Source organism: Calidris pugnax, unplaced genomic scaffold, assembly GCF_001431845.1.
Source record: "Calidris pugnax isolate Ruff unplaced genomic scaffold, ASM143184v1 scaffold69, whole genome shotgun sequence".
NCBI classification, from domain to species: Eukaryota; Metazoa; Chordata; class Aves; order Charadriiformes; family Scolopacidae; genus Calidris; species Calidris pugnax.
This window is the reverse complement of record NW_015090859.1, coordinates 3,843,287-3,867,159: the sequence shown is the minus strand read 5'-3', so window position 1 is coordinate 3,867,159 and position 23,873 is coordinate 3,843,287. Positions and strand designations below refer to the sequence as shown.

Sequence of the window (23,873 nt, the reverse complement as noted above, 5' to 3'; positions counted from 1 at the left end):
GAAAAAATGCGAGTCTTTCCCTTTTGGAAACAGTGGCTCACATAGAAGAGAGAAATACTGCGTATATTTTTGTACAGTTACATACATCTAAACATATACATTTTTATATATGGAGTATGTGGAATGGAATAAAAATAGATTAGTAATATAAATAAGAATATAAATAGATATCAAGAAGTCAGGTTCTGTGGGGGTTTGACAGGTGACTGCACAAATTGCCCACGGCTAGCACTTAAACCATAGTAACAACTGTGTAGAAGCTTGTTACTAGGAAAAAACTTTTTTTTTTTTTTTATAGCAACAGGTACATTAACAAGATGGTTGTTTCCATCTCCGTGTTTTTTCCTTTTTATACCCACACATATTTCTCAGGCTGTATTTTATTTCTGATTGCCTCCATAAAGTGTCATGACACCAATGGTGGTAATCCTAGGTAAAAGAGGCAGTGGCTGGGTCATTATTTCTGTGTTGAAAAATATTTTATAACAAACCTGGGACTTTCTAATGTAAAAATAAAACTAAATTAGTTAGTTATTCAAAATATATAAATAACCTGAATGGAACACAATTTTGAAAGAATAATTTTAAGCATGCAACAAAATGCAGGACTTGAAGCTTGAATTTCAATGGATCATACTCAGACTTTCTGGAGTCTACCTGCCTTCACCTAAAAGGGATGGATGCTGACAATGGTTCAGAAAGTAGTTAAACCAGCTAACCCTTGTGTGCACAAAATTCCCTGAATTCAGAAGCTGTAGCATCCTACCTGGGGAGCTAAGCAAGAGATAGTACCTAGGTGGAAACAGGCCCAAATCCTTCCCAGGTCCTTGGGGAATCTCAGTAAGTTAGGCGTCCTCTAATAATGACTAAATCAGATTACAGAATCACAGAATGATATGAAGTTGAAGGGACGTCTGGAGATCATCTAGTCCAACCCCCCTTGCCGAAGCAGGTCCACCTAGAGCAAGTTGCACAGGAAGGTGTCCAGGCAGGTTTTGAATGTCTCCAGAGACAAACACTCCACCACCTCTCTGGGCAGCTTGTTCCAGTGCTCTGCCACCCTCAAAGTAAAGAAGTTCCTCCTGATGTTTAGATGGAACTTATGTTCAAGTTTGTGCCCGTTACTTGTCCTGTAACTGGGCACACTGCACTCCAAACGGTTGTGATAGTATTACATTTGTGGACATACAACCTAGTGGTTAGAACTCTGTCCCTGAATATAGGAGATAGCTGGAGAAGATATAAACCCACAACCTTTCTTCCCACAAAACTGCCTTTAATTATGTCCATAAAATGTCGGGAGAATGTGGTTTTCACTTATCCTGATGAAGTTAGGCTACTAATACACAAAATACTGTGGAAGTCACAGAGACAGAAAGAAAGAAATCGTTTTTAATCTGTAAAGGACACATTCATCAGAATGGAGATTCCTGGGTTCTTTTCCAAGTAATGGTAGGTAGATATATTTCTCATTTGGGCATCATGAGGTAAGATGTATAAGAAACTCTGGGAGTAAGAGAGTAGCAAGGATTATTAGTCAGCTAGTAAATAGCAATGATAAACCTTCATCTGTTACACAGAAGAAGGAATTTTTAAGACTTTTTAAAAAAATAAAATATTTAATAAAAGGTTTGCCCTGTGCATGTTAGATTGATTTTTAGATATCAATTAATTCTTAAAAAAAATAGAGATTGATGGAGAAAATTAAAAATAAATTATTTGCTTGTGGATTAACAGTATCACTAATCTGGCTTCACAAATGTAGAATATGGACTGAACTCAATCCTTATTTTACCAGTGGGAGTTTGGACATTGGTCCACTGGGTTATAGCTGAAGCAACACAGTCATATGAGTTTGTGACTGCATTTATACTTTTGTGCTTGGGCCAAGTGTCAAGGGGTAGCTTGTACAGGGATAGAGCCCTGTAGGGGACTCTGGGTGTGCTCGCAGTCCATTCATGTGTGATTATGTGATGAAGTTACTATTTTTTGTAAGTTCTTGCAAATAAAAATTTCCAATAGTGCTTTGACTTCAGAAGCTAATTGGTTCTTTCCCCACCTTCTGGAACATTATTTGGGAAAGAAGAGCTCAGATCCCTCTATATCCTGATGAGCAAAGTGGTGTTCTTCCCTGTACTATCCTAAATTAGCTAGAAGTTTAGCTATGCAAAGATGTGATCATGGGATAAGTTATAGTGGGAATGTACATTGTATCATTTACTCTACAGTGAATCTGAAGTTGTTAATTTCTCTTCCCCTGAATGGGAAGCAATCTCAAAATACTTCATGTTGGCAAAAATGGGGGCATGCACATAGATTGGTACTGTGAAACCAGTCACATCCAGCCTACTTCATTCTATTTTGCTGTTGAGCTCAGTACCTAATCTTTAGGGTCATCAATTTTGCATATATGTGGAATTAAGCTATTCTACTCAGTTTGTGTGAAATGAAAACATATCAGAGATTTTACAAATAAATAAATAGACACAAATTAAACCAGGATATAAAAATGCACAATAAAGGGATCCTAAGATAAGCTGAAGTACTTTGAATCATCGTTTTTGTAGCCAGAAGGGAAATCTGACCTCTTTTCACTAGCCAAAGGTATTTTCTCTTTGTCAGCAGGCTCTGATTTGTGGTCATATAGGGACAGTGTGCAAATTTGGCACTTTCTGCTCAGTTATTATTGATCACCAGACTTCACTCTCATATGCTCTCTCTTCATATAGATGTTGCTCTGCATAGCAGAGCAAGCACTTCATTTGCATTTTGCATTCTGTATATTATGGAATCATGGAATTGTCAGAGTTGGCAGGGACCTCCAGAGATCCTGCTAAAGGGGGGATATAGAACTAGGTGTCTTTGGGAACATTTTTAAATTATATATTTAAAAGATGTTCCTTCTGCTGTCCTTCTAAAATAGAAGCAATTTATCATTGCAGACAAATATTTTTCTCAAAAATATTTTTAGTGTATATGGAATATATTGGATAAAGTTTTGCAATGCAGTTATCTTTTTATTAAGAACTGACTTGAGAATGAATATGGGTTGAAAATAGGTAAGCCAGTAACTTTTCATGTGCAGTTACCAATGCATGCAGAATTCAAGTGGGTGAATACATTTGGACTGAAATGGAATATATATGGAATTACATTTTGAATATGAACAAGGTATGCATATAAATGGGGCAACTCTAATAGCAGCAGCCTGGGGACAGTATTCCTCATATTTTCTTCAAGAGCTATGAACAGAAACCTAAGAACAAAGCAGGACTATACTAAAATAATCTGAATTCCATCTGCATCTCTAATCATATCTGGATTTCTTATTGACTGGCCTATGAGGCCATATACGTAGCAATAGCACTCATGTTCTTTAGTACAATTTTGACTGTCTGAATTTGAACTAAAGGTACAATATTTGTGACCTCTGCTACGTGCAACAAGTTCCACATCTTTGTCATGCTCTGTCTGTACTTTTGCTTTAGGCTTCTGCTTTTCAGCTGCTTAGTTTGCCCCCCTCTCTCATTTATTCTGCTCTGACCCCTACTAGTTACCTGTGTGAGCTTCTGCCATGTCTTCTGCCACCTGTGGGATTGCCATCTTGTTTTTACTTATACAAATAACTAGATGGAAAATTCAAGTTATGATTAAAAAATAAGATTTCAAATCAGCTTTCAGGACTTGCCATACCTAGCTGAGAGGTGCCTGAGAATAAAAGAAATCCTCTGCAACTAAAAAGTCTGTGAAGCATTTAACAGTGAGTAATTTCTGATTTATTGTAGGCAAGTGTGTCACCAGAATAAACAGGAAGAAATGTCCATACTACAAGCACCTCAAAATATTCGTGTGTACAGTTTGCATAATACTGACAGACATCTTTTTAGTGGGATATTGTGCAATACACTAAGGAAGGGAAATACAATAGAATTTTCCCCTCTTTCTATACCTAGAATGGCTTTCTTTCTAAAGAGGTGGAAGAAAGAAGGAGCCACCAAAGAAGAGGAACCACAGTGTGCTGACCCCAATCTACAGCACTGCCCACTGCAGGCATAGTGTGCGGGCGGCAAGGATTTTGGAGGCTGGAAGGGGGAGAAGTGGTGTCTGGAGAGGACTCTAAGTGTTTGCTTGCCTGCTTTTATTTTTCAGTAGCAGAATCAGTAATTAAAAGTTAGTTGGCCAATAAATTAAGTAAAAATCTGTGACATGTAACTTGGTTAATAGCCAGCAACAGACTTTGCAAATCACAGTGTTTGTGGCTATTCTTAAAACATTTGGTAGAGTTCTTAAAATCAATCTTGCTGAAGCCAGATGAGTCAGATAGCCTTCTCCAGTGAGGTGGTTAGCTTGGTGGGTGAGGTGTGCGCAGTGGATGTCATTTACCTCTATTTTAGTAAGGCTTTTGACATTGTCTCCCATGGCATCCTCATAGACAAATTATGGGTTAGGTAAGTAGGCAGTGCAGTGGATTTAAAGGTGGCCAGGCCCAGAGGGTTGTGATCAGCAGCACAAAGTCTAGCTGGAGGCAATTCACTAGTGGTGTAGCCAAGGGGTTAATAGTGGGTCCAGTCCTGTTCAAGGTCTTCGTTAATGAGACGGACAGTGAGATAGAGGTCAATCAGTAAGTTCACAGATTATATAAAACCGGGAGGAAGTGTTGATACACCTTATAAAAAGCTTATTATTAAAAAACACAAAATATTTCTTTTTGAAGCAATATTCTACTTTTAAGTATGCACCATTGCCCAGGATTCCTTCTTTACCTGAATTCTGAGAGCTTCTCCTACCTCTGCTGCTACAGCTTTCACTAAACTTGACCTTCTGTTTGGGAGAAGCTCATTGCGAACCTTTTTGAAGAAATGAATTAATATAGAATTGCCCAATAAAAATTCTATATTATATCCTTCTTTCAGTGACATTACATCTTAGAGAAGGAATGAAGTGTGCTGCTGGCCAAGTATTAACTTTTCCTGAATTAATATGTCAAAGGTCTTTTGGTTTCTTAACAAGGAAGAAAACATATGTAGGTTTGTTTTATTATTATCCTCCTGACCTTTTTCTGACATTGCCTGGAGATTATTTTCATGCAGAGAAAGACAGGTACTTTTAACATTTGGTTCTTTATTGTGTGCAAGTCAACTAGACACAAAAATGTGTTACTTCCTTGATTCCACCATCACCAGCAAGCTCACGGGTCAGTGAGTAGAAAGCAAAGCAAACAAAAATCATGCTTTCTACCAGTGGAACAAGTGCAATAAATAGTTGTTGAACCATCCTGCAGAGATATTATAATCTTCAAATCCATCCCTTATTTGACTTTTGATCACTTTTAAATCTTGTTTGGCAGAACAGGCAAGCAGAAATTTATTTTCATAGCATTATAATGAAAATAGCATTTTATACCTTGTAAGTCTTTTCTTATCAGTCTCCTTCTATTCCTTTTCACGAAGCATAAGTCAACTCCTCTCATCTAATCTCATTTACCAGTTTAAAAGATATTAATGTAATTTAAATTTGCTGTCTAGGTTTCCCTTACAGTCAGTACAGAAAGACAGGCACTAAAAGAAAGCAGTATACGTTTTAGCAGGATAGGTTATTTTGCTGTATAGGATATGGTCTAGTAGGTTATCCGAGGTGTTTGAAATAGCTGAAGTGAGTCATTCTTTGATGCCTGTCTGTCCCCTCATTACTATGATGGAAACCCATGAGGTCACCTCAGACTAGCAGTCCAGGTTCAACACCTTAAGTCTGAAGACATGAAGCCCACATGGATTTGCTACTTTTTCATGTTGTATTTCACCCTGACCCAGGAGCTGAGCCCATTATGAGTTTTTCTTTGATATAATACTTAGGGAGTAAGCTCCTGAAAGAAGCAGTCTTACCTTCTATTAATAATTCCTTATTACAGTTGACCTCTGCTGCTGTGGTTTTAAGAAAGGCTGTCCTTGGTACCCCTCATTTTTATTAGCTAAACTTTTTATCATACAAGCTGGTAAGAAAAGTAATTAAATTTACCAGAGATAACTCTTATTTTATAATTTCTTGCAGTTAAAAGCCGTAAGGAGAACACTTGGAATGAATTAGTGTTATGACCTCTTAAAGAAGATACAGGATATTTCACTATAATGTAAACTTTTATGTCCACCAGATATTTATAATATTTTCAAGGATGAGAGCTTTCTTATGTAAAAAAAAAAAAAAAAAAAAAAGCCCTTCGTAGTGCAAATTCTTACACTAAGAATATTTAATATAGAAAATACAAGTTTTCTTATTGTGCTGATGGTTTCTTTTCAAGCTTCTCATGGATCTATTCCCATCCTTCCCATCCCCACCTTAATGGCTCCTTTTAGTTGTCTGTCCTTTATATAGAATTTTGAATGAAACTTACAGAAATGTCAGGTTGGCTCCTTTAAGGACTACAGCTGAAATCATCCAGCTCACTTTCATTGTCTCCAGTTGGTGACAAACGGCAATTTCATTTAGCAAGGGATGGATCTCTTTGAGGCTGGATTGATGGATGAGGCCATAAGAGGTTGGGCCAGCTGACAAGGTTATCCCCACCAGCTGTCTACCCATCCCTTCTACACGAGTGTCTGTGCTACTTGTCAGTCAGATTTTGAGCCTCTGCTGTTTACTCCGTAGTGTTTTCAGGCAGACTGTAATCGGTGACAGCTTAGTTTAAAATGCTGTGCTGCAAGTGGTGGTGGTTCCAAAACTCACTGATGAGCAGCTCGGACATCTGTGCAGTGAAGGCAGGCTGGAGAGCTAGGATGGCAACACTGTCAGCTGTCCAAAGCAAAGCCAGCCCTTTCTGACATTCAAGAGTTTTTTAATTTGTTTTTGCTTTTTTTTGGTGTGTTTTTGTTTGGTTTGGTTTGTTTCAGGTTATAATCAGCCTGCTGTCCAAGAACCCCAGCTTTGAAATGTTTTTAAATGGGAATGCATATGAACCGCAGTAGAGTTTTGAGATTTCACTACAGAATCCTGAAATGTTTTTAATTCTTGCCTGTAGGCTGGAGCAAATGTGCTGCTGCAAGATGTTAATGGGAACATTGCGCTTGATTATGCCATAGAAGGGACTGAATCGAGCAGCATCCTTTTGATGTACTTGGAAGAAAACGGTAAGTCAGCGCTTCAGCTTCTGGAGTGTTTTTATTGAACATGACAAAAAATCAAAAAGGATTGGTTGGATGTAAGTCAGCATTGGAGCCAGTGGAGCTATATTTGTTTGGAGATGAAGGGGATGAAGATGATTGGAGTCACAAAAATTTTCAGTGCATTTAGGTTGGAACAACTAACAAAGGTCAGTGGTCATTGTCAGACCTGCTTTTGCCCATTCATGTGGAACTGCTAGAATGTGAATTCAAAGCAGAAAAATTCCAGTAATGCAGAAGCTTTTAAAATTACTAATTTAACAGAGTGAGGACCAGGCTTCACATTTTGTTTCATTTCACATGTGAGTTATGTATAGCCTCAGAGTATATTTTTTCCAGTAACAGACTGTTAAGTAAACATATCTTTGCAAATCATCTGAATGGAATTAGATATGAAACTTTATGGCTTTTTCAAAAATATTAGTATTGGATTTGTTTTGTATTGAGAAAATACTGTAGCTAGATTTCTATTACGAAGGATGCCTTAATATGTCATAGATGACAGGATCTGTACTGAAAAAAGGGTTTGTTATTCACCTGTTCCAAACTTAGGTAAGGATTCTGAAGTGAGATTTCTAGCATTGCTTTTGACTGTAATAGATTGCCTTAACATTGTATGTGCTCATTGTAACACTGATGAAAATGTAGAAATAATGAACAGTAATGTAAAAAAGTGTAATTTCAACATTGCCTACATATGAGAAATCTATTTTGTCAGAAATGAAGATGAGTTATGTCCTATTAATGAACACTTAAAAGAGAAGTCAGCTTAGGCTGGCGAGAAAATAACACTCGGTGTCAGATCCTATACTGTTAGTCTGTAGGACATCTAGTGTATTACACAGGTGTATTTCATAATTTTGCTTCCTTGGAGCCTGGCAATGTCTTCACAGCTTGTGAATTCTGTTTTTGGATTTTTCTAATGGCAAGACAGGTATTAGCTTCTAAAAACTTGATTGCCTTGCAAAATGCAGGTATTTGGAATCTAAATGCTCAAAATACTTTGGCTGATACAGTGTTTAACATGTATACAACAAGCACATAGCTAACAACAAGATGTAGTCTGCTTCCTTGGAATTATTAATGCAGATTTATCAGAAAATCCTTCTTCTTCCCTTGGTGTGTCCCTCTTTTTGTTTGGTTGAAAAATTGAATAGATTTGGGGGGAAAAAAAATAATATAGCTTGGCCTGAGCTAATCATCCAGACCTTTTCTTTTGGTCAATAGAGAGAAGTAGGAGATGCTAGGTGAGAACTTACTTCCAGGCCTGTTTCTTTCTGCTGACTAATAAGAACTTAAATTCACAAGTAGTAGTTTATCAGTCTTAGTTTTACACCGTTAGGGTAGATCAGTCCCACCCCTTAATTGCAGTACTGCGTGAACTCCTGGTCTTTGGGTGGTCAACGACAAAAAGTCCATCAACTTTGCTTGGTTTGTTCCTATTCTTCTAACAATAGGCAGCTCAAAGTACCCTTGTTTTGCACTTAGTTTTTAAAATTTAATTAGTATCTTCTGAAATATTTGTATAGCCTACCATGTTTAGTAGTAACTGAGGAGGGAATCCTTTAAACAAAGTTGTCTGCATAAGTAGGAATTGTTTTTAATTGTCCAGAATAAACGTTCCTCTGTGCAATGTTTTCATGAAGCCCTCATCATTGCAGTAATCCCCATCCACACCTGCATATTTGTATTCCAACACAGAGCAATGTCATGGCCAAAAATCTTGTTGTACAAGAGCAATTAGCTGATCCTGTAGTAAATACCATCTTCTGCCTGTAGTGTTGTGACATACCCCCCTATAATCTCACCCTTCAAATACAATGTGTAAGGCACATGTCCCCATTCTCTATGCTTACCTGCAGTCCTAAAAGGTCTGCTTAATATTCTCCATTTAGTTGTGCCATCTGGTTTATAACATTAATAAGAGATTGCTGTGTAAAATAGACTATACTCTAATCTTAATTTCCTCTAATTGTAGAGTTCACAGAGAAATAAAATCAAGTGCCGTATGGCGCATCTAACAAGAAAACAAGAAGCTATTAATTTACTTTATGAAACAAAGTAAGATTGGAACAAGTAGCTTTAGTGCTACAGAAAACTTTGTTAATTGGGGACATTAAAGTTCTTAGAAGTCTTGTGTGTTTATAATCTCTTACGAATTTCATTATTGTGGTAGTTCACTGCAGCTGTTCAACTGCACTACAGAGATTAGTGAATGAACTCCCTCTTCATTGTCAAAGATAACCTAATTTAATCTGTGGAAGGTCTGGAGCCACTGGTGATAACAATAGCCTTAGATGCATTTAATGATTTATATATTTTAAAATATTTTTGTTTACTGTAATTAGTTATTGGAGTTCTGTTTATAAGTGATCTGTTAGGGCATGGGATTATCACAAGCATGATGAACTTTGACAAATGTCAAAGTTAATCCTCTAGTAATTGCCTGAAAGCTTTCATATATACTATATTGTTGTTATGAAATACAGCTTATCAGCACGTTATATGGACATTATATTGCTAAAGTCTACATGAGATTTTGTGTATTTTATTAGAATACTCTCTTGTACAGAAATCAGCTTTCTCTGATGTTATATTATTCTATGTAACTGCTGTTACATTATATACTGAAACTAATTATTGAATGAAGGAAGCAGTAAGCAGACTTTACTTACCTAAGAGAAAAGAAGTTGAGGTACATATTGTCTGTATATTAAGAGTATCCTTTCTGTTGGATAATAATTCTAGTATATTATAACCTTCATTTAAGATATCCCTAATCAAGGATGGAAGGGAAAATACAGCATCTGACTTCATATTTAGAAAAGTAGTGGAAATAGCTTAACTCTGTGATATTTGATCATGTACTGGGAGCACTCAGAAGCCTAATGTGCTCCTGAGCTCCAGGACTTTATTGGGGTTTATTTATCTAAATCAAGTATCTGGTAGTCACTCTGTAGCAAACCTTCCTAAGCAAAAGAGGTGCTTCAGAGGTAGCTATCTGTAATGGGTCATCTGAATTATGATCTGAACTGCATGCTTCTTTCCAAGTGCTATGAAAGGAGCCCCATAGAATTCTGCTACATAGAATGGGGTTCAGTTTAAGGTCATGATATTTAAATTTACAGATCTATATGTAGGTTCTATGCACTAGATTTGGTGTCTAAACTGCTATTACCATTAGTGGTGTTCTAGGAAATACTGTCACTAGAGAGCAGAAGGGTCACTCATTTGACCAGGCAATAGGAAAACACTGGTGAATTCTGGTAAGTTTGTCCTGCACCAAGGTATCATTGACTTTGCATGTTACTGCTTTTCATGCTTTACTACAAAAAGAAAGTGATGACATTTAAGGACTTTGAGAAATAAGGTGGGGAGACTATACACTGCAATGTTCTGCTGAAGTAAGACCAACTGTGAGCAGCCCAGGTGACCCAGGGCAATCTTGTGTTGGAGATTCTATGATATCTCTGGGTTCCCATTCCAGTGCTGAGCCATCTTCATGTCATTTTTTTTCTTACTATTTTCAGTTGAAATTTTCTTTGTTGCAAGTTACACCTGTAGCCTCTTCACCTTTCGTTGTTTACCTCCAGGAAGTGTCTCCCTCTAGACGTGAAATGAAAATATTAGGAAGTGTAAAAAGGAGGATTTTTTCACTATTTGTCCTATTTTATTCTGAACATGTTTGATTATTGGAATCATCAAGAAAGTCCACGTGGCACCTTCCGTAACCTTTATTTAGATTAATATCAGCTTTATGTTTTAAGTGAAAGCTTTTTTAATATTAATGCCATTTTTAAAATAGGATGTTGTCTTTGTTTTTTAGAGGTGGAATGTTCTGCTATAGAATTGAGTTGGTGAAACCCTTATTATGGCGTACAATCCTTATGTTTCCTCCTTTTCCTTTAGGCTATTTTAAATATTTAATGCTTTGAAGAATGCAACATTTTTGTTTACTTCCTTTCTTGGCATTTAGTTGCATAGTGGGTTAGATGACTCAGATATAAACAACAAATGATGGATATATCTTGGTTGCCTGTTTGACAAGTGACAGGAGATGACACATTCACTGTGTAATTTCTTTCTAAAAAAGGGGTGTTCCCTTTTGTCCTCCAAGATCTCAGGGTTCAGCTTTCAGTAGGATAACTCTGCATTCTAAGAACATCAGCCTTATTATTTAATCTGAGAAAACAGTATCTGAATATTTACTACAACTTTTTTTTTTAAGAGCTAAGTATTCTACACATCCAAAAGCAAAATAATATCTTTTTTTCTCTATTGCACAGTGAGAGTTTATGCACTAGCATATTATTACAAAAAAAAAATCTATTGTGATTTATTTTTATTTTTTTAAGAATGACTATATTTAAATAGCATATCTACCTGAAGATGTAGATGACTTCTTTTTCTACTATGACACAGGTACAGAAAAAAAATGGTTATTGGTTTTCTACAAAGTGTTCTTTTTTTTTTTTAACAATTAACTTTCTGTGGGGTAAATGAAGTTGAAATAGCTGCTTAAAGGTTATTGACCTTTGATGGTCATAGAGATTTCAGGCACTTAATCAAAATCTTTTATATTATTTCAAGCTGTGTGAATAATGGATCTGTTTTGTTCTCTGCATTTTAAGGCATCTCAGAAAACAGTACATAAAGCCAAAATAATGTGCAAGTCCTGTCCATTTAGGTAGTTGTCTATGGTTTAAATTAATTAAAATACTGTGCAGATTTCACAAAAATGACCATGGTTTATTAAATTCTTACTATCAGATGGGTTAAGCTTTACTTTTCAGCTGCAAAGTAGAAAGAATAAATTTCTTTTTCTGCATTGCAGTGTAGGTAGAATCAAAAAAATAGAAGCTAAGGGTTAGTACAGAATCTGTAGTACAGTACACTGAAGACAATGTTTAACATTAGCCAGAAACAGTCAGCTCATAAATTACTACAATAAGGAGAATTTCCCTGAATCCAACAGTTAACAACATGAGGAAACTAACAAATGCAGGAAAAGCTGATTCCGAGAATTTGTGGGCAAAGGATTAAGGAAAAAATTATTGTAAGATTGACACTCTACAGGAATCTAGAATACATCAAAAAAAGTCATCAAAAAAAAACTATTTTGGTTTAAAATTTAAAGTAATTTGAAATTATTCATAAAACCTGGTGCAGTGGGTTAGTCTTGGCTAAAAGCCGAACACCCACCCAGCTGCTCTCTCACTCCTCCTCCTGAGCAGGACAGCGGGAGAAAATAGGATGAGAAAGCTCGTGGGTTGAGATAATGACAGAGAGATTACTTACCAGTTACTGTTACAGGCAAAACAGGCTAGATTTGGGGAAAATTGCCAGTTGGAATAGATTCAGGTAGTGAGAAACAGAAGACAAACATTAAAACAACACCTTTCCTCCCCCTGTCCTAGGCTTGTCTTCATTCCTTCACTCCAGACTCCTCTACCCCCGCAAGCAGTACAAGGGTGTCAGGGAGCTACAGTCAGTACATGGCAGTTTCTCTCTGCTGCTTCTTCCTCTTCACACTTTTCCTTTGCTCCAGTGGGGGTTTTTCACAGGGACACAGCACCTTCAGGAATGGCAATCTGCTTCACCATGGGTCCTGCAGGGAATCTCTGCTCTGACACCTGGAGCACCCCCTCCCCCTCCTTCTTCACTGACCTTGGTGTTCCCTCAGCTGTTTCTTCCTCTTTCTGTTCCCTCTTTGTCTCTCTGTCCACTGTTTTATGCCCTTCCTTAAATACGTTTTCACAGAGGTGCCACACTTGGCTGACAGGCTCAGCTGTGTCATGTGGTGGGTCTGCTGGAGCTGACTAGAACCGTCTGTGGTCCACACGGTAGAGCCCCTTGCCACTTCCCACAGAAACCACCCCAGCAGTCCCACAACTGCCAACAGTTGTGGATAATACATCTGGTGATGTGCTTCTCAACACTCTGGCACTTTTTGCGAGAAGATCAAAGTGAAAATCCTAGTTTTGTGTATCTTTCATCAGTTTTGATTGTTATTAATGAAAAAGTCTTTAGAATGCATACACCAAAGATGTTCTGACATTAAGGTTGTGCTATAGAAACCCTTAAAAGATCTAATAATCCAACAAGGGAAAAAAAATCCACAGCATACCTTGTTTCTTCAGTGCATTCAAGCAAATAAATCGGTATAGATCAATATAATTTCAGAAAAATACTACTCTAGACTTTCATCTTTAAAACTATGAAAGGCTTTTCACAGACATTAAGAAATTATTGCTAACATACTACAATGAGAACTGACTAAAATGTCAACACATACAGATTGTTAGCACTAAGGATAGGGAACTTAAACTAAAACTGAATCCTCTGATATATTTTTTGGTTTAGAGCCATATGCAACGTGATCTTCTGCTTACAAATTTTCTGTTGATAATATTGATGCAGTAGGTTGACAGAAAAACAGGCAACCAAACAGCCTCAGGGTGGTTCAAAGATTTTTCTCACTGAGTCTTGCTGACTGAGAACTACCTACCCATAAGATAATCATGCACAAAAAATCTGTGTATTTTCTGTTGAGAGCTTGATTAATAGCTCATTAGGAGATGAGGTTGCCAATAAGAACAAGGGACCAACTGACTTGTTTCAGTAGGTTTCTGAGTCCTAAAAATGAAATACACATAATATATGTCACATTGAAAACGTTGTAGTTGAGAATGCTCATCTGTCTTCCTTTGGCCTTTATGTTTTCTAATACGAGCTTGAATAAGCTACTTTTTTATATTTCCTAACTCTGGGGAAATATCGACTTTGAAGTCTTAGACTTCTCTTAATATTTGTGTTTCCAGCATGCAAATGCATGGATGTTTAAAAGTGAAAGAAAAAAGCCCATCATATGGAAACATTTTGCTACCTATATGCTTCTATCAAAAGGAAAACTTTTAAACTCACTGTGCAGGCTTTTTGCACTTGAATTAACATTTTAAGTTATAGCCAGTAGTTTAAGATAGCCAGTTACTTTTTAACTGATGCTAGAAAGAAAACAGACATTTCCTAGACTAATAGGCTTTGCAAAGATTTGAAAAAAGGTTGTGAAGAACATCAGAAACTGGGAATGCCCCTTTAGTATCCTTTCAAACAACTTACGGATGAATAATCTAATTATGTTACCATCAGAAATAAATTACAATTTTTTATAGAATTCCTAAAACCGTAACCTTTAGCAAGTTAGAAAAAAATTTTTCAGTGCCTAGAGTGCACCCAGTGGTCCTGAGACCTGTCCCCCACTCCCAGGGGCTTGGCTGCCTATGCTCAAAGCCAGCTCTGACATGGTACTGCTGTGTGACCTGAGAGCAGTTGGCTGAGGAAAGAGCTAAGTTGTAAGGCAGAGCTGGGAGAAGCCTTGTTGCAATGTGTCACCCACCTGTCCTTTGGCTCAGGATGGCTCAGGTCCTTGCCCTTGGTCCTTGCTTGAGGTATGCCTATGCCCAGCCATGAACTTTGCTGATCCCAGTCCTGAACCACTGACTTGACTTCTTGGCTTCACGTGATTTGTCTGCATTTGTTGCTCCAGGCTTCTGGCAATCACAGGACTGTCACTTGGCCCTGATTCCCATCACTACTAGACCTGGTCAATTTGCTTGTTCGGGTACTGTGGGGCTGTGCCCTGGTCAGTGAGGACACTGCCTTGTCTGCTCTGTGTTCACCCTCAGCTCCTGGCTTCTTGGCATGTGTTCAGTAAACTGCTTTTACTGCTCTCTCACAAAAACATCCAACCATTATGAATTTACAGAGAAATCCTGAGAACAGAAGTACTGTGTGTGATGAGCTCGTTTCAGACATGGTACTTATGTCATGTAATGTAAGTGTCATGTAATAACCATAGACAATGATACACTTGGTTTGCTTCTGTGTTCTAGTATTGATGTAACAAATAAAAAATATGGAAGACATACCCACAGATGAATGCTCTAGTATTAAACCTTGAGATTGTGCCAGTCAGTTAAAACAAATGACAAAAATTATTTTTGTTTTCATACAAGTTAAGAAGAGACAGAGTTCATTTAACTAATTTTAGCTGGGAGGGTCACCAATATCTTTATTGTAGAATAGAGAGGGGAAAAAAAGCATGTTTCACTAGAGTAGGAAGATTGTCACTCTGATGTCTACATGAGAAGAAGATGGGAATTTAATTTCTGAATGCATTTTCAGACTAAGCATATTTAATAATAGCTTTAAAGGCAAAGAGATAAAACCCACCAACAACAATCAGTAGGCACTTCTGCATTAGAGCTATAAGCCTCACAAGTTTTGCAAGTATGCATTCTTTTGCAGACACTGAAAATATCGGCTTCTTTTCCCAGGTAATAAACATTGCTATAATATATCTATTCATATGCTGACCTTTGAAAATCAGATGCACATAACGCCAAGTGATACGCACAAGAGCTATTGAACCATGTAATTTAACAAAAATAATACTATTTACAAAGCTAGCTAATAAGCAGCCAGAAAACTCCTTCTGAAACTTTAAGCAAATTAAGCTCAATAAAGTAACTGCTACACCTGAATATGGACACCCGAGTTGAAAATGAGTATTTCAAGAGTGGTATCATGACTCTTTTTTTCTCGGTGCTTGTTTGTGAACATGTCTATCCTATCCTATCCCACACTGCACAGGATTAAAAAAAAAAAGAAATTCTGAACCACGGTGTCCCAAGAATTACAGAAGAGTACAGACAAGCTCATCACACTCGGGGTGAAAAAGAGCCTTGCTGAGTTTACAGCTCTGTGCAGATGGGGCAGATATAGACAGGGTGAGAGAAGACTTAAGTAAAGAGGAGAGGAGAGATTGACTTCTGAAGGCTGGTGCAAGTTTTTAATGTACATTTGTGTTTGCAAGACAAGATGATATTGACCTCTTCTAAAGACACAAGCCAGCTGGAGAGGTGCAATTTGGAATGGTGCTCACAGGAATGGGTGTTCCCCTTGCAGATGGAGACTTCTTAGCACTGGACATTTCTGAGGAAAATAGTTTTTATACCAATTTTCAGTTCTGTTTGCCCTATATTTTTTTACCACTGCAACTTTTTGAAAGTTACTTTCCCCCTTTTTATCTGAGGTTTTTACATTCCTTCAGATTGTCGTTTCTGTAGCCATATGCCAGAGGAGGTGAGATAGCTAAAGCACGTGAAATGGCTTTGTCAGGTGTTTTTCTTAAACAGTGAGATGTAATACATTTTGTTGCTTTTAGGTTAAGCTCCTGCCCATCATCAGCACTGATACTCCTCACCAAATGCTGTGCCCTGCAGGGTCACTACTGTTTTATTTGTTTCATCTCCATCTCATCTCCTGTAGAATTTGTGATCGTGTAGCTCTTGTTCTGATTTTACAGGGTATTTGGAGCATATTTTCCATCCTATGCCTTTCTTTTTGACTTTACATTTTTTAAAATGGTCCCATAGTACATGCTCATTTGGTTTTCTTCCCCTATTTATTCATGCTGGCTGTCGTCCCATTTCAGCTGAATATCTAAACCACATTTCCCCTTTGAAAAGCAACATGAAGGTCATTCTTTGATTCAGGCAGCAAGAATTACTTACTGTGTGAGTAACATTTTGTTGCTCCATCTAAACTCATGAAAAGTATCACTCCCTAGGGAAGGAGAGTAGACTCTCCAGAATTATAAACTTGATTAAGGGGAGGCAGTTACTGAGATCAGGTCTCCTTGTCTGAGCCTCAGAGGATGATATGTGTGCACGCTTGGTAAAGCTGCTTCTCAGCTACCCACCGGAGAAACCTTCACTCTGAAGCCTAACAGTTCCCTAGTTCTTGGAATTCAAAACTCTGCAATTCTAAGATGGCCATTTAGAATATTTTTTCATGTTTGCATTCTGTTTCCTGTAAAGGCAGAGGCCTGTTGTTTCTGTAGCATTTTCAAAACTTTGGATTTTTGAAAAATGAAGCCTGTGGAACATGTCACTGTGATAGCTCACTTGCCAGGCTGTTTACTGCTATTTGTTTAATGAAACGTGTATCATTCCTGTATACAACTATTAGTTCGAAATGAGTAAAACCATCTTGAGATTCATGTAGACTGTGCCTTCTGTTACTGTGCAGCACTGTTTATGCATTTTCTCTGAGCTGATGGGTGCAATTATATTTGTGATAGAACTTATGTAGCAGTTGATGCAGCTGAGCTCTATTCTTGATTCCTCCTTCAGCAGGAGCAAAGTTAATCTTTCAACAGCCAGCTTTTTGGGGGCCCCATACAGGATGCACCAGGGTTCTATAAAATGCAATTTACAAGGTGTAAGAATCAATATTTCATTGTTAATATAAGAACATACTGATAAATTAATTCTCTGACCATGCTGAGTGTAAGTCAGTAGTAAATTGCTTGAAAAGGTTGAGTGGACTAAGGTGGCCTCTGCCCTGGACTTGTAGCCATTACTGTAATTTACATGAAACTTGATGAACCAAACAACCTGATAATAACTGTATTTCACTCTGTCCTTTTGTTTATTTCTTTCTTCTTCGTGGGCAGAAGAACTTAGTTTCCATTTTTGAGAGTTTGGGGTATTACTCACACACACAAGAGGTAGTACATGAATTTCCACCTGTTGCCTCTCTCCTTGAAAAACAAAACTTATTCTAATTGTTCATGGGAGACATTGAGAGGAAGAAAAAAATTGACACAAATTGTCAGCAATACTAAAAAATGGCCTTCTTCATTAGGTATAAAGTGACAAATACATTTTTCAACTTTAATCTTTCTTACCTGATAGCATTAGAAAGAGCTTTATCACGACCAGTTGAGTTTTGTTTCAGCTGCCCAGTCTATGTAATGTGTTTGAAAAATGAAGTCAATGCTGCAAACAATAACTAATTTTGGGTGTATATAGCCCTTCACATCACATAGTGTTTGGGAAATTTAAAATTGCACATTTGAGGGAGTTCAGTCACTGGCACAAGAATGTTAAAGTATCAATTTACTGTTGCAAAAAGCACGGAATAGGCAAAAACAGAACAAAAAAAAGATTTAATTGTTGCCATGTGGTATCAGTAATCTGCAAATGTCATTAGGTAGTTTTAAGTAATTACTGCAAAATGCGATGCAGGCGTAAAAACAAAATGAATACACTGGTTGTTAGGAGATACTCAGAATATCCTATGAAATCTACAGGCAACAGGACGTTAGTAACCAGCTGGCTATCTAACTTAAGCTGTCAATATCATATGTGTGTATATATATATGTGTATGTATGTGTTTATCTAAATTGCATTTGTGTGAAAGATGACAGGTTTTCGTCCAGATACAAAAACCATCTCATTTTCTCCAGCTTAAGTTTATATTTGTGTTTTACATTTGGTGTCAATTTAGTATCAATTAGGTGACAGGTGAAAATACAAGAATAAGTAAGTGTGACCAACAAGACAGTACTCACACTGAACATTTGCCTCCGAGCTGAAACTCTTAGAAGTGCTGCAGGCAAATAAAATTCGGAACATAAAGCAGTGTTTGGAATAGCATGTTAGAGAAAGAAAATGAATGGGATTCTCTGCTGAACTACATATGGTACACCCATTTATATGAGTTCAAGGGCAGATTAAAACTAAGAGACTTAGAATATGCTTTTACCCTTCATTTGTTTCAGTAATGTAAAAAATTGCAAGAATTGTTGAAGATAAAATATAAAATGAATTGTTCAAGCAAAAATATTTGAGTTAAATATATATTTACAAAATTAATGTATTATTTGTAACTTTTCAGCTCGCTAACAAATGTAGAAGAGAACAAAGAAATTAGATTTTCGTATGGTTTTTGTTATGTTGTGACCAGGGCAGGGAGGAAGTAACCACATGAAGCTAGGAGCAAAAGAATCAAGCCCTGAATTTTTGGTTAGATATTCCAATCAAGCCACAGCCACTTAGCAACTTTATTGTACCCTCTGTTTCTAATTTTAAATCTCTTCAGGCTGGAGGCCGTGCTTTCTTTTGGTTATAGACAGCCTTGCTTATCTTCCTTTTAAAGCTATAGTTTGACAACTGTTTCTTTCAGTAGGAATGCTGACTCAAGCAATCCCACGCCCTTCATTCCTTTCATCCTCTCCCATTTGCTCCTGCCTCCATACCACGTCTTCTCTTCATTTATGGGGCTTTGTAGTGGTCTAGGCTCAGCTGAAGAACTAATCCCAGTTAAAAATAAGCCAAGCAGATGAAAAAGTGTTGAGTTTTAATGTCATTTGCTTCACTTCACAATCTCTCAAGCACTTGAGCTGACAAATTTGAGGGGCTGGTCTGGGCACTGTGATGTATACACAGGGCTGAAAGAATGCAGCCAAAAATAATTTTCATTACATAAGATCCAAAAACTTGAGTGGCTTCCTTACAGTGTTTAATTCTTTCCCCGTTCACAGCCATTTTCACAATCCCAGTGGACTTAATGATATTACAACTGCTTTGCCTACAGCTGCTTCTGCCAGTCAGTAGGGGATCAGGACCATTTATTTGTTCTTACTGATTGGCATTAAATCATCCACATAGTGACTGATAAGTAAAGATATGAGTAAACTTGTTGGTTAATAATAAGGAAGTAAACATGTTCTATAAAAATACTCTGAAGTCTAACTGTTAGTTAAGCTTTTACAAGCCCAGAATGCAAAATCATATATCTGTTCTTTATGGATGAATGAAATAGCAGAAGGTTTCAGCCCTTTGTTTTTTCCAGGTGTAGAGCTGAATTCATTGCGCCAAATGAAGATACAGAGACCTATGACAATGCTTACAGATGTCCGACAGCTCATATCAAGTGGAGGAAGTGTGAATCAAAAGAATGATGAAGGAGTTACCCTGGTGAGTGGGAGTGTGTGATCATCACCCTCTGAATATGCATGTATTTCAGCTGTGTTCTGGTGAGCATGTTTGCGAGGCAACTCTCTGAGAAGCCAAATGAGGTAATGCAAGATTTTGGATTTCATCTGGTCCTTTTAAAAATAAATGTATGTCAATGTTATGCATAGTACAGATTTTAAAATAAGCTAGTGCAACATCTGTGCCTTAGTGACAATGTTCTTACTCTTAGCCACTGAATAAGCAATACAAAAATTTATAGCAAAAAAAAAAAAAAAAATTGGCACAGTAGTTTAGAACTGCAGCACATAATTGTGGTCTCTGACATTCTGTGCAAGAGAGGGCCTGAAGCTTCTGTTAGTGATTCCTGTTTTAGGCTCATCTCTTCTGACTGAGCCAAGCTAAAACAATGTTTTATGAAGCTACCCCAGCTGGATTCAGTGTAGTGAAGCATCCACCATATCAGTGGATAAGTACTCCTTCTTCCAAATTTACAAGTTATTTGCAGTCACTGGGTGTCTTTATACTTTTTTCTGCCAATAGATCTTCTACCCCTTTGTTTTTTTCAGGGTTGGTATTTCTTCAGCTGTTAAATAATTTTAAAATTAATGCAATAAAATAATTTTAAAATTAATGTATTTTTTCCCAGATAGCATGTCTGTGGAATGTTCTCTTTGCATATAAAATTATCAATCAGTAATGGTTGTCAGCAGCATTAAGATACTGAATAACTTTTTAAAAGTCTTTTGTGCTTTCCTTCAAATACTGTACTAAAATAAAGAGAAAAGCACATCTTACTGAACATTATTATTATTATTTCAGCATTTATGCTGAATTACATTGCATGATACTGAATTAATAAATTAATACACTGAATCATTAGTATTCTATTCCATATTTTAATAGCTGTGAGGTGTTTAAATTGTAACTGAAAAAGTTAGCGGCCTCACATCTGGTGTTGTTGAATCCAGCCACGGGCTCTGTCTATACAGAAAGCTGTGACTTTTGGGATGGCCACCCAAGTTAAGGCAGTTAACTGTTGCTAAAAGCAGAAGGGAAGCAAGGGAGGGGTGGGAGGAAACGATGCAACCTTTAGTTTAAATTATAAAAGCATTAATTTAACTTGCAGTTTTCTGGTACATTTAAGCTAAGCTGCTAAATCACAGTATAATGCAAAGTTGTTTCTATTGTACTTTACTCTTATTGCTACTTTAGTCTGAATTGGCTTAGTTAAACTGAGTTACGAACTTTTCTATCACTGTGTAAAATCTTTTCTGTGGTTAGCTGGAATAGTTGAAATGCATGTCTGATGTGTTTAACAGTACTGCAAGTACTAGGAGAAGAGCCTTGTGGATAGTGTTTTTTGTTGTTATTTGCTTGGTGGGATGATGAGAAAGGAGACATTTTTTGCATGAAGGGTTTTTATGTTGAACTTTGATTTTTTGAACTTCTTTCATGGTCTTGTAAGAAGTAGCTACAGAATGGATCATTTTGCTTTTGTTTGAGATTTCTATTATGTGAAACTTTTGTCTGACAAACCGGTGGGAAATCCAGAATTTGTTAAACTTCTCTGTCTCTATTCATGGGTGTGGAGTCAGCCAGTCTGTGAAAGCTGTATGTGTATGAAAGGGTTCTGGGAATAGTTTTGTGTTGCTCTACATCTATCCGTACAGAGAAAACAACAAATATCTCCATTGTAAGTAGCAAATGAGATTTGTTTTCTCTTGACAGAATGAATATATTTAAGTCCATGTGTAAATTCAGAGGCAAAATCATGAAAAAAAAATGATGCCATAAATATATAAATGCACATATTCTCATGGATTCATAGCACATACATACAGGCACATGCAATATAGACACAGAATGATATATGGCAAAATTAATTTTTCTGCTAAATTCTGCAGTAATCATTTTTTCTTTGAAAGATTTCAGTAATAAAATACATCCTTTGTCCTGTGAGCTTTTAAACTGCGTCAAAATGGCACTTGTCAAATTGATGTCTGAACAGAAAATGTAATTTCTTCTGTTAAAACAGAAGAAAAGCTGAAGTTATGTCAAATTATGGGAAAATTTTGAGGATTTTGTACATTTGAAATTAGAACATCTATAGCCTACAGAATTGGTGTTATGCCCCCAGGGCATGGGTATTCTACCCCCTTTCCATGAGAGGATTTTTGATGAGCTATGTGTTTCATGCCTTTGCATCAAGAATGTTCATAGAGAAAACTTTAGGCATATTCTGCAGGTGCAGCTGAACCAGGAATAGCAAATAAGGCAAATAATATCCTGGACTCTTATGCTTATAGTGACTATGGAACTACACATTTCTAGTAACAGTTTTATTGCAATACCTTTTCCTTGCCATTAGCCATCCATTTAAATCCTCAGAAAAATAATCTCTTCAGCTAACATTTCTTCAAGGGAAAAAAACCATGTAGGTGGGCTACATGATTTGAGGATACAGGTTACTACCTATAATCTCAGTTCTCCATTTCTGCAGTCTTCCTGATCCCTGTTCTTACTGACTGTCACAAGAATTGACTCCTTCTGACTGGGGATGTACCAATTTCCAAATACAATTTTTGTCCTTTTTGCTCCCAGAATTGGAGAGAATGTTTGAAATCATAGCAGAGAACCATGAGAAAATAAAAACCCCTAAACTGTAACCTGGATCAATCTGGTCATGTGAAGTCCCTCAACAGAATTATTCACCAGACTTAAGAAACAATTTCCACCAAAACCCACAAGTGACAATTTTTTCCTGATTTTTTCATGATAGATGCAATGCATCTTTTATGCATTTTCCTCTTCCACTTGCTTATTATGAGAGTATTGCCCTACTTTTTCTTCCTCTGTGATCACTTTGTCTCTTTCTCTCTTGAGAAGTCCTGTTTGGTATTATATTGCTTTTATATTTATTTTACATACTTTATACTTATATTAATTAAAAATTAAAATCTATTTTTTTAATCTCATTCTGTAAATACTATTTATAGTGGAATTAATTGCTGATATAAATGCTGAACACAAATATATAGCCTTAAAAAGTATTGTCTTGCAAAAGTTAATGTACAGTTTCTCAAATCAGCCATTAACAAAGATATTTTTGTGTTTCCTCATTCCCCTTCTTGCACTGCACTTTCCAGTACCTTATCACTCATACTGTATTTGCTACTCAGAATGACAAGCCACGAACAAACACAGCTACCTTTGAAATTGTCCCTGCTTAAGCAGGAAGTTTCACTATGTACGTGACCTCCCTGAGGTACCTGCTGACCTGAGTTTCTGTCATTCGGTTACAGCATTTTCCACCATCTCTCTGTTGCGCTTTGACTCGTGAAATGAAGCGCACTGATACAGACAATCGACTAAAATTATTAAAACAAATACCACTCCAAATAATTAAATATCTGGGGAAGCAATGCAAAGAAAAGTAAAGGAAGTAAAATCTCTATGGTTGAAAATTGGAATAGTATTTTTTTGTGACTCATTTTGTGCTGGAAACTCAATATCCTTGGTTTGAGTATGTGTTAACTAATTCATTTTGGGGTAAAGTAGCATCAGGTTCTATCTGGGATATTTGAACTGCCATAAAAGAAGGTTAGGTCTAAGGCCACGCTCTGCTGAAATGTATGAATCTACCCGGGCTCATATAGTTTGTCAGTGTGTTTGAAAGGATGTTTGCTTGAAACTGTATGAAAAATATTTTGTGATGCTACATTATTTTAATACATGTCAATACGCTGACATTCTTATTTTTTGATGGGTTTTGTTTATAAAAGCTAAAAAAGATTCAGTAGTGGTTTTCTAGTCTGGTGTTATCACGTGTATTTTATATTTATCTTTATCTTGATTTAACCATTTAGGTCTGTGGTACAGCCAAGATATGCA

The 23,873-nt window shown here is 36.9% G+C and overlaps 1 protein-coding gene across 1 annotated transcript in view; it reads left to right on the top strand.

Annotated features, from left to right (window-relative positions):
* The window catches only part of MYO16 (myosin XVI), a 327,773-nt gene that overhangs the window by 77,182 nt on the left and 226,718 nt on the right, over positions 1-23,873 (top strand). Inside the window, exons 5-6 of the mRNA XM_014944223.1 lie at positions 7,013-7,121; positions 19,858-19,982. Of these exons, the coding sequence (XP_014799709.1) occupies positions 7,013-7,121; positions 19,858-19,982 (234 nt within the window). The remainder of the gene's footprint in view (positions 1-7,012; positions 7,122-19,857; positions 19,983-23,873) is intronic.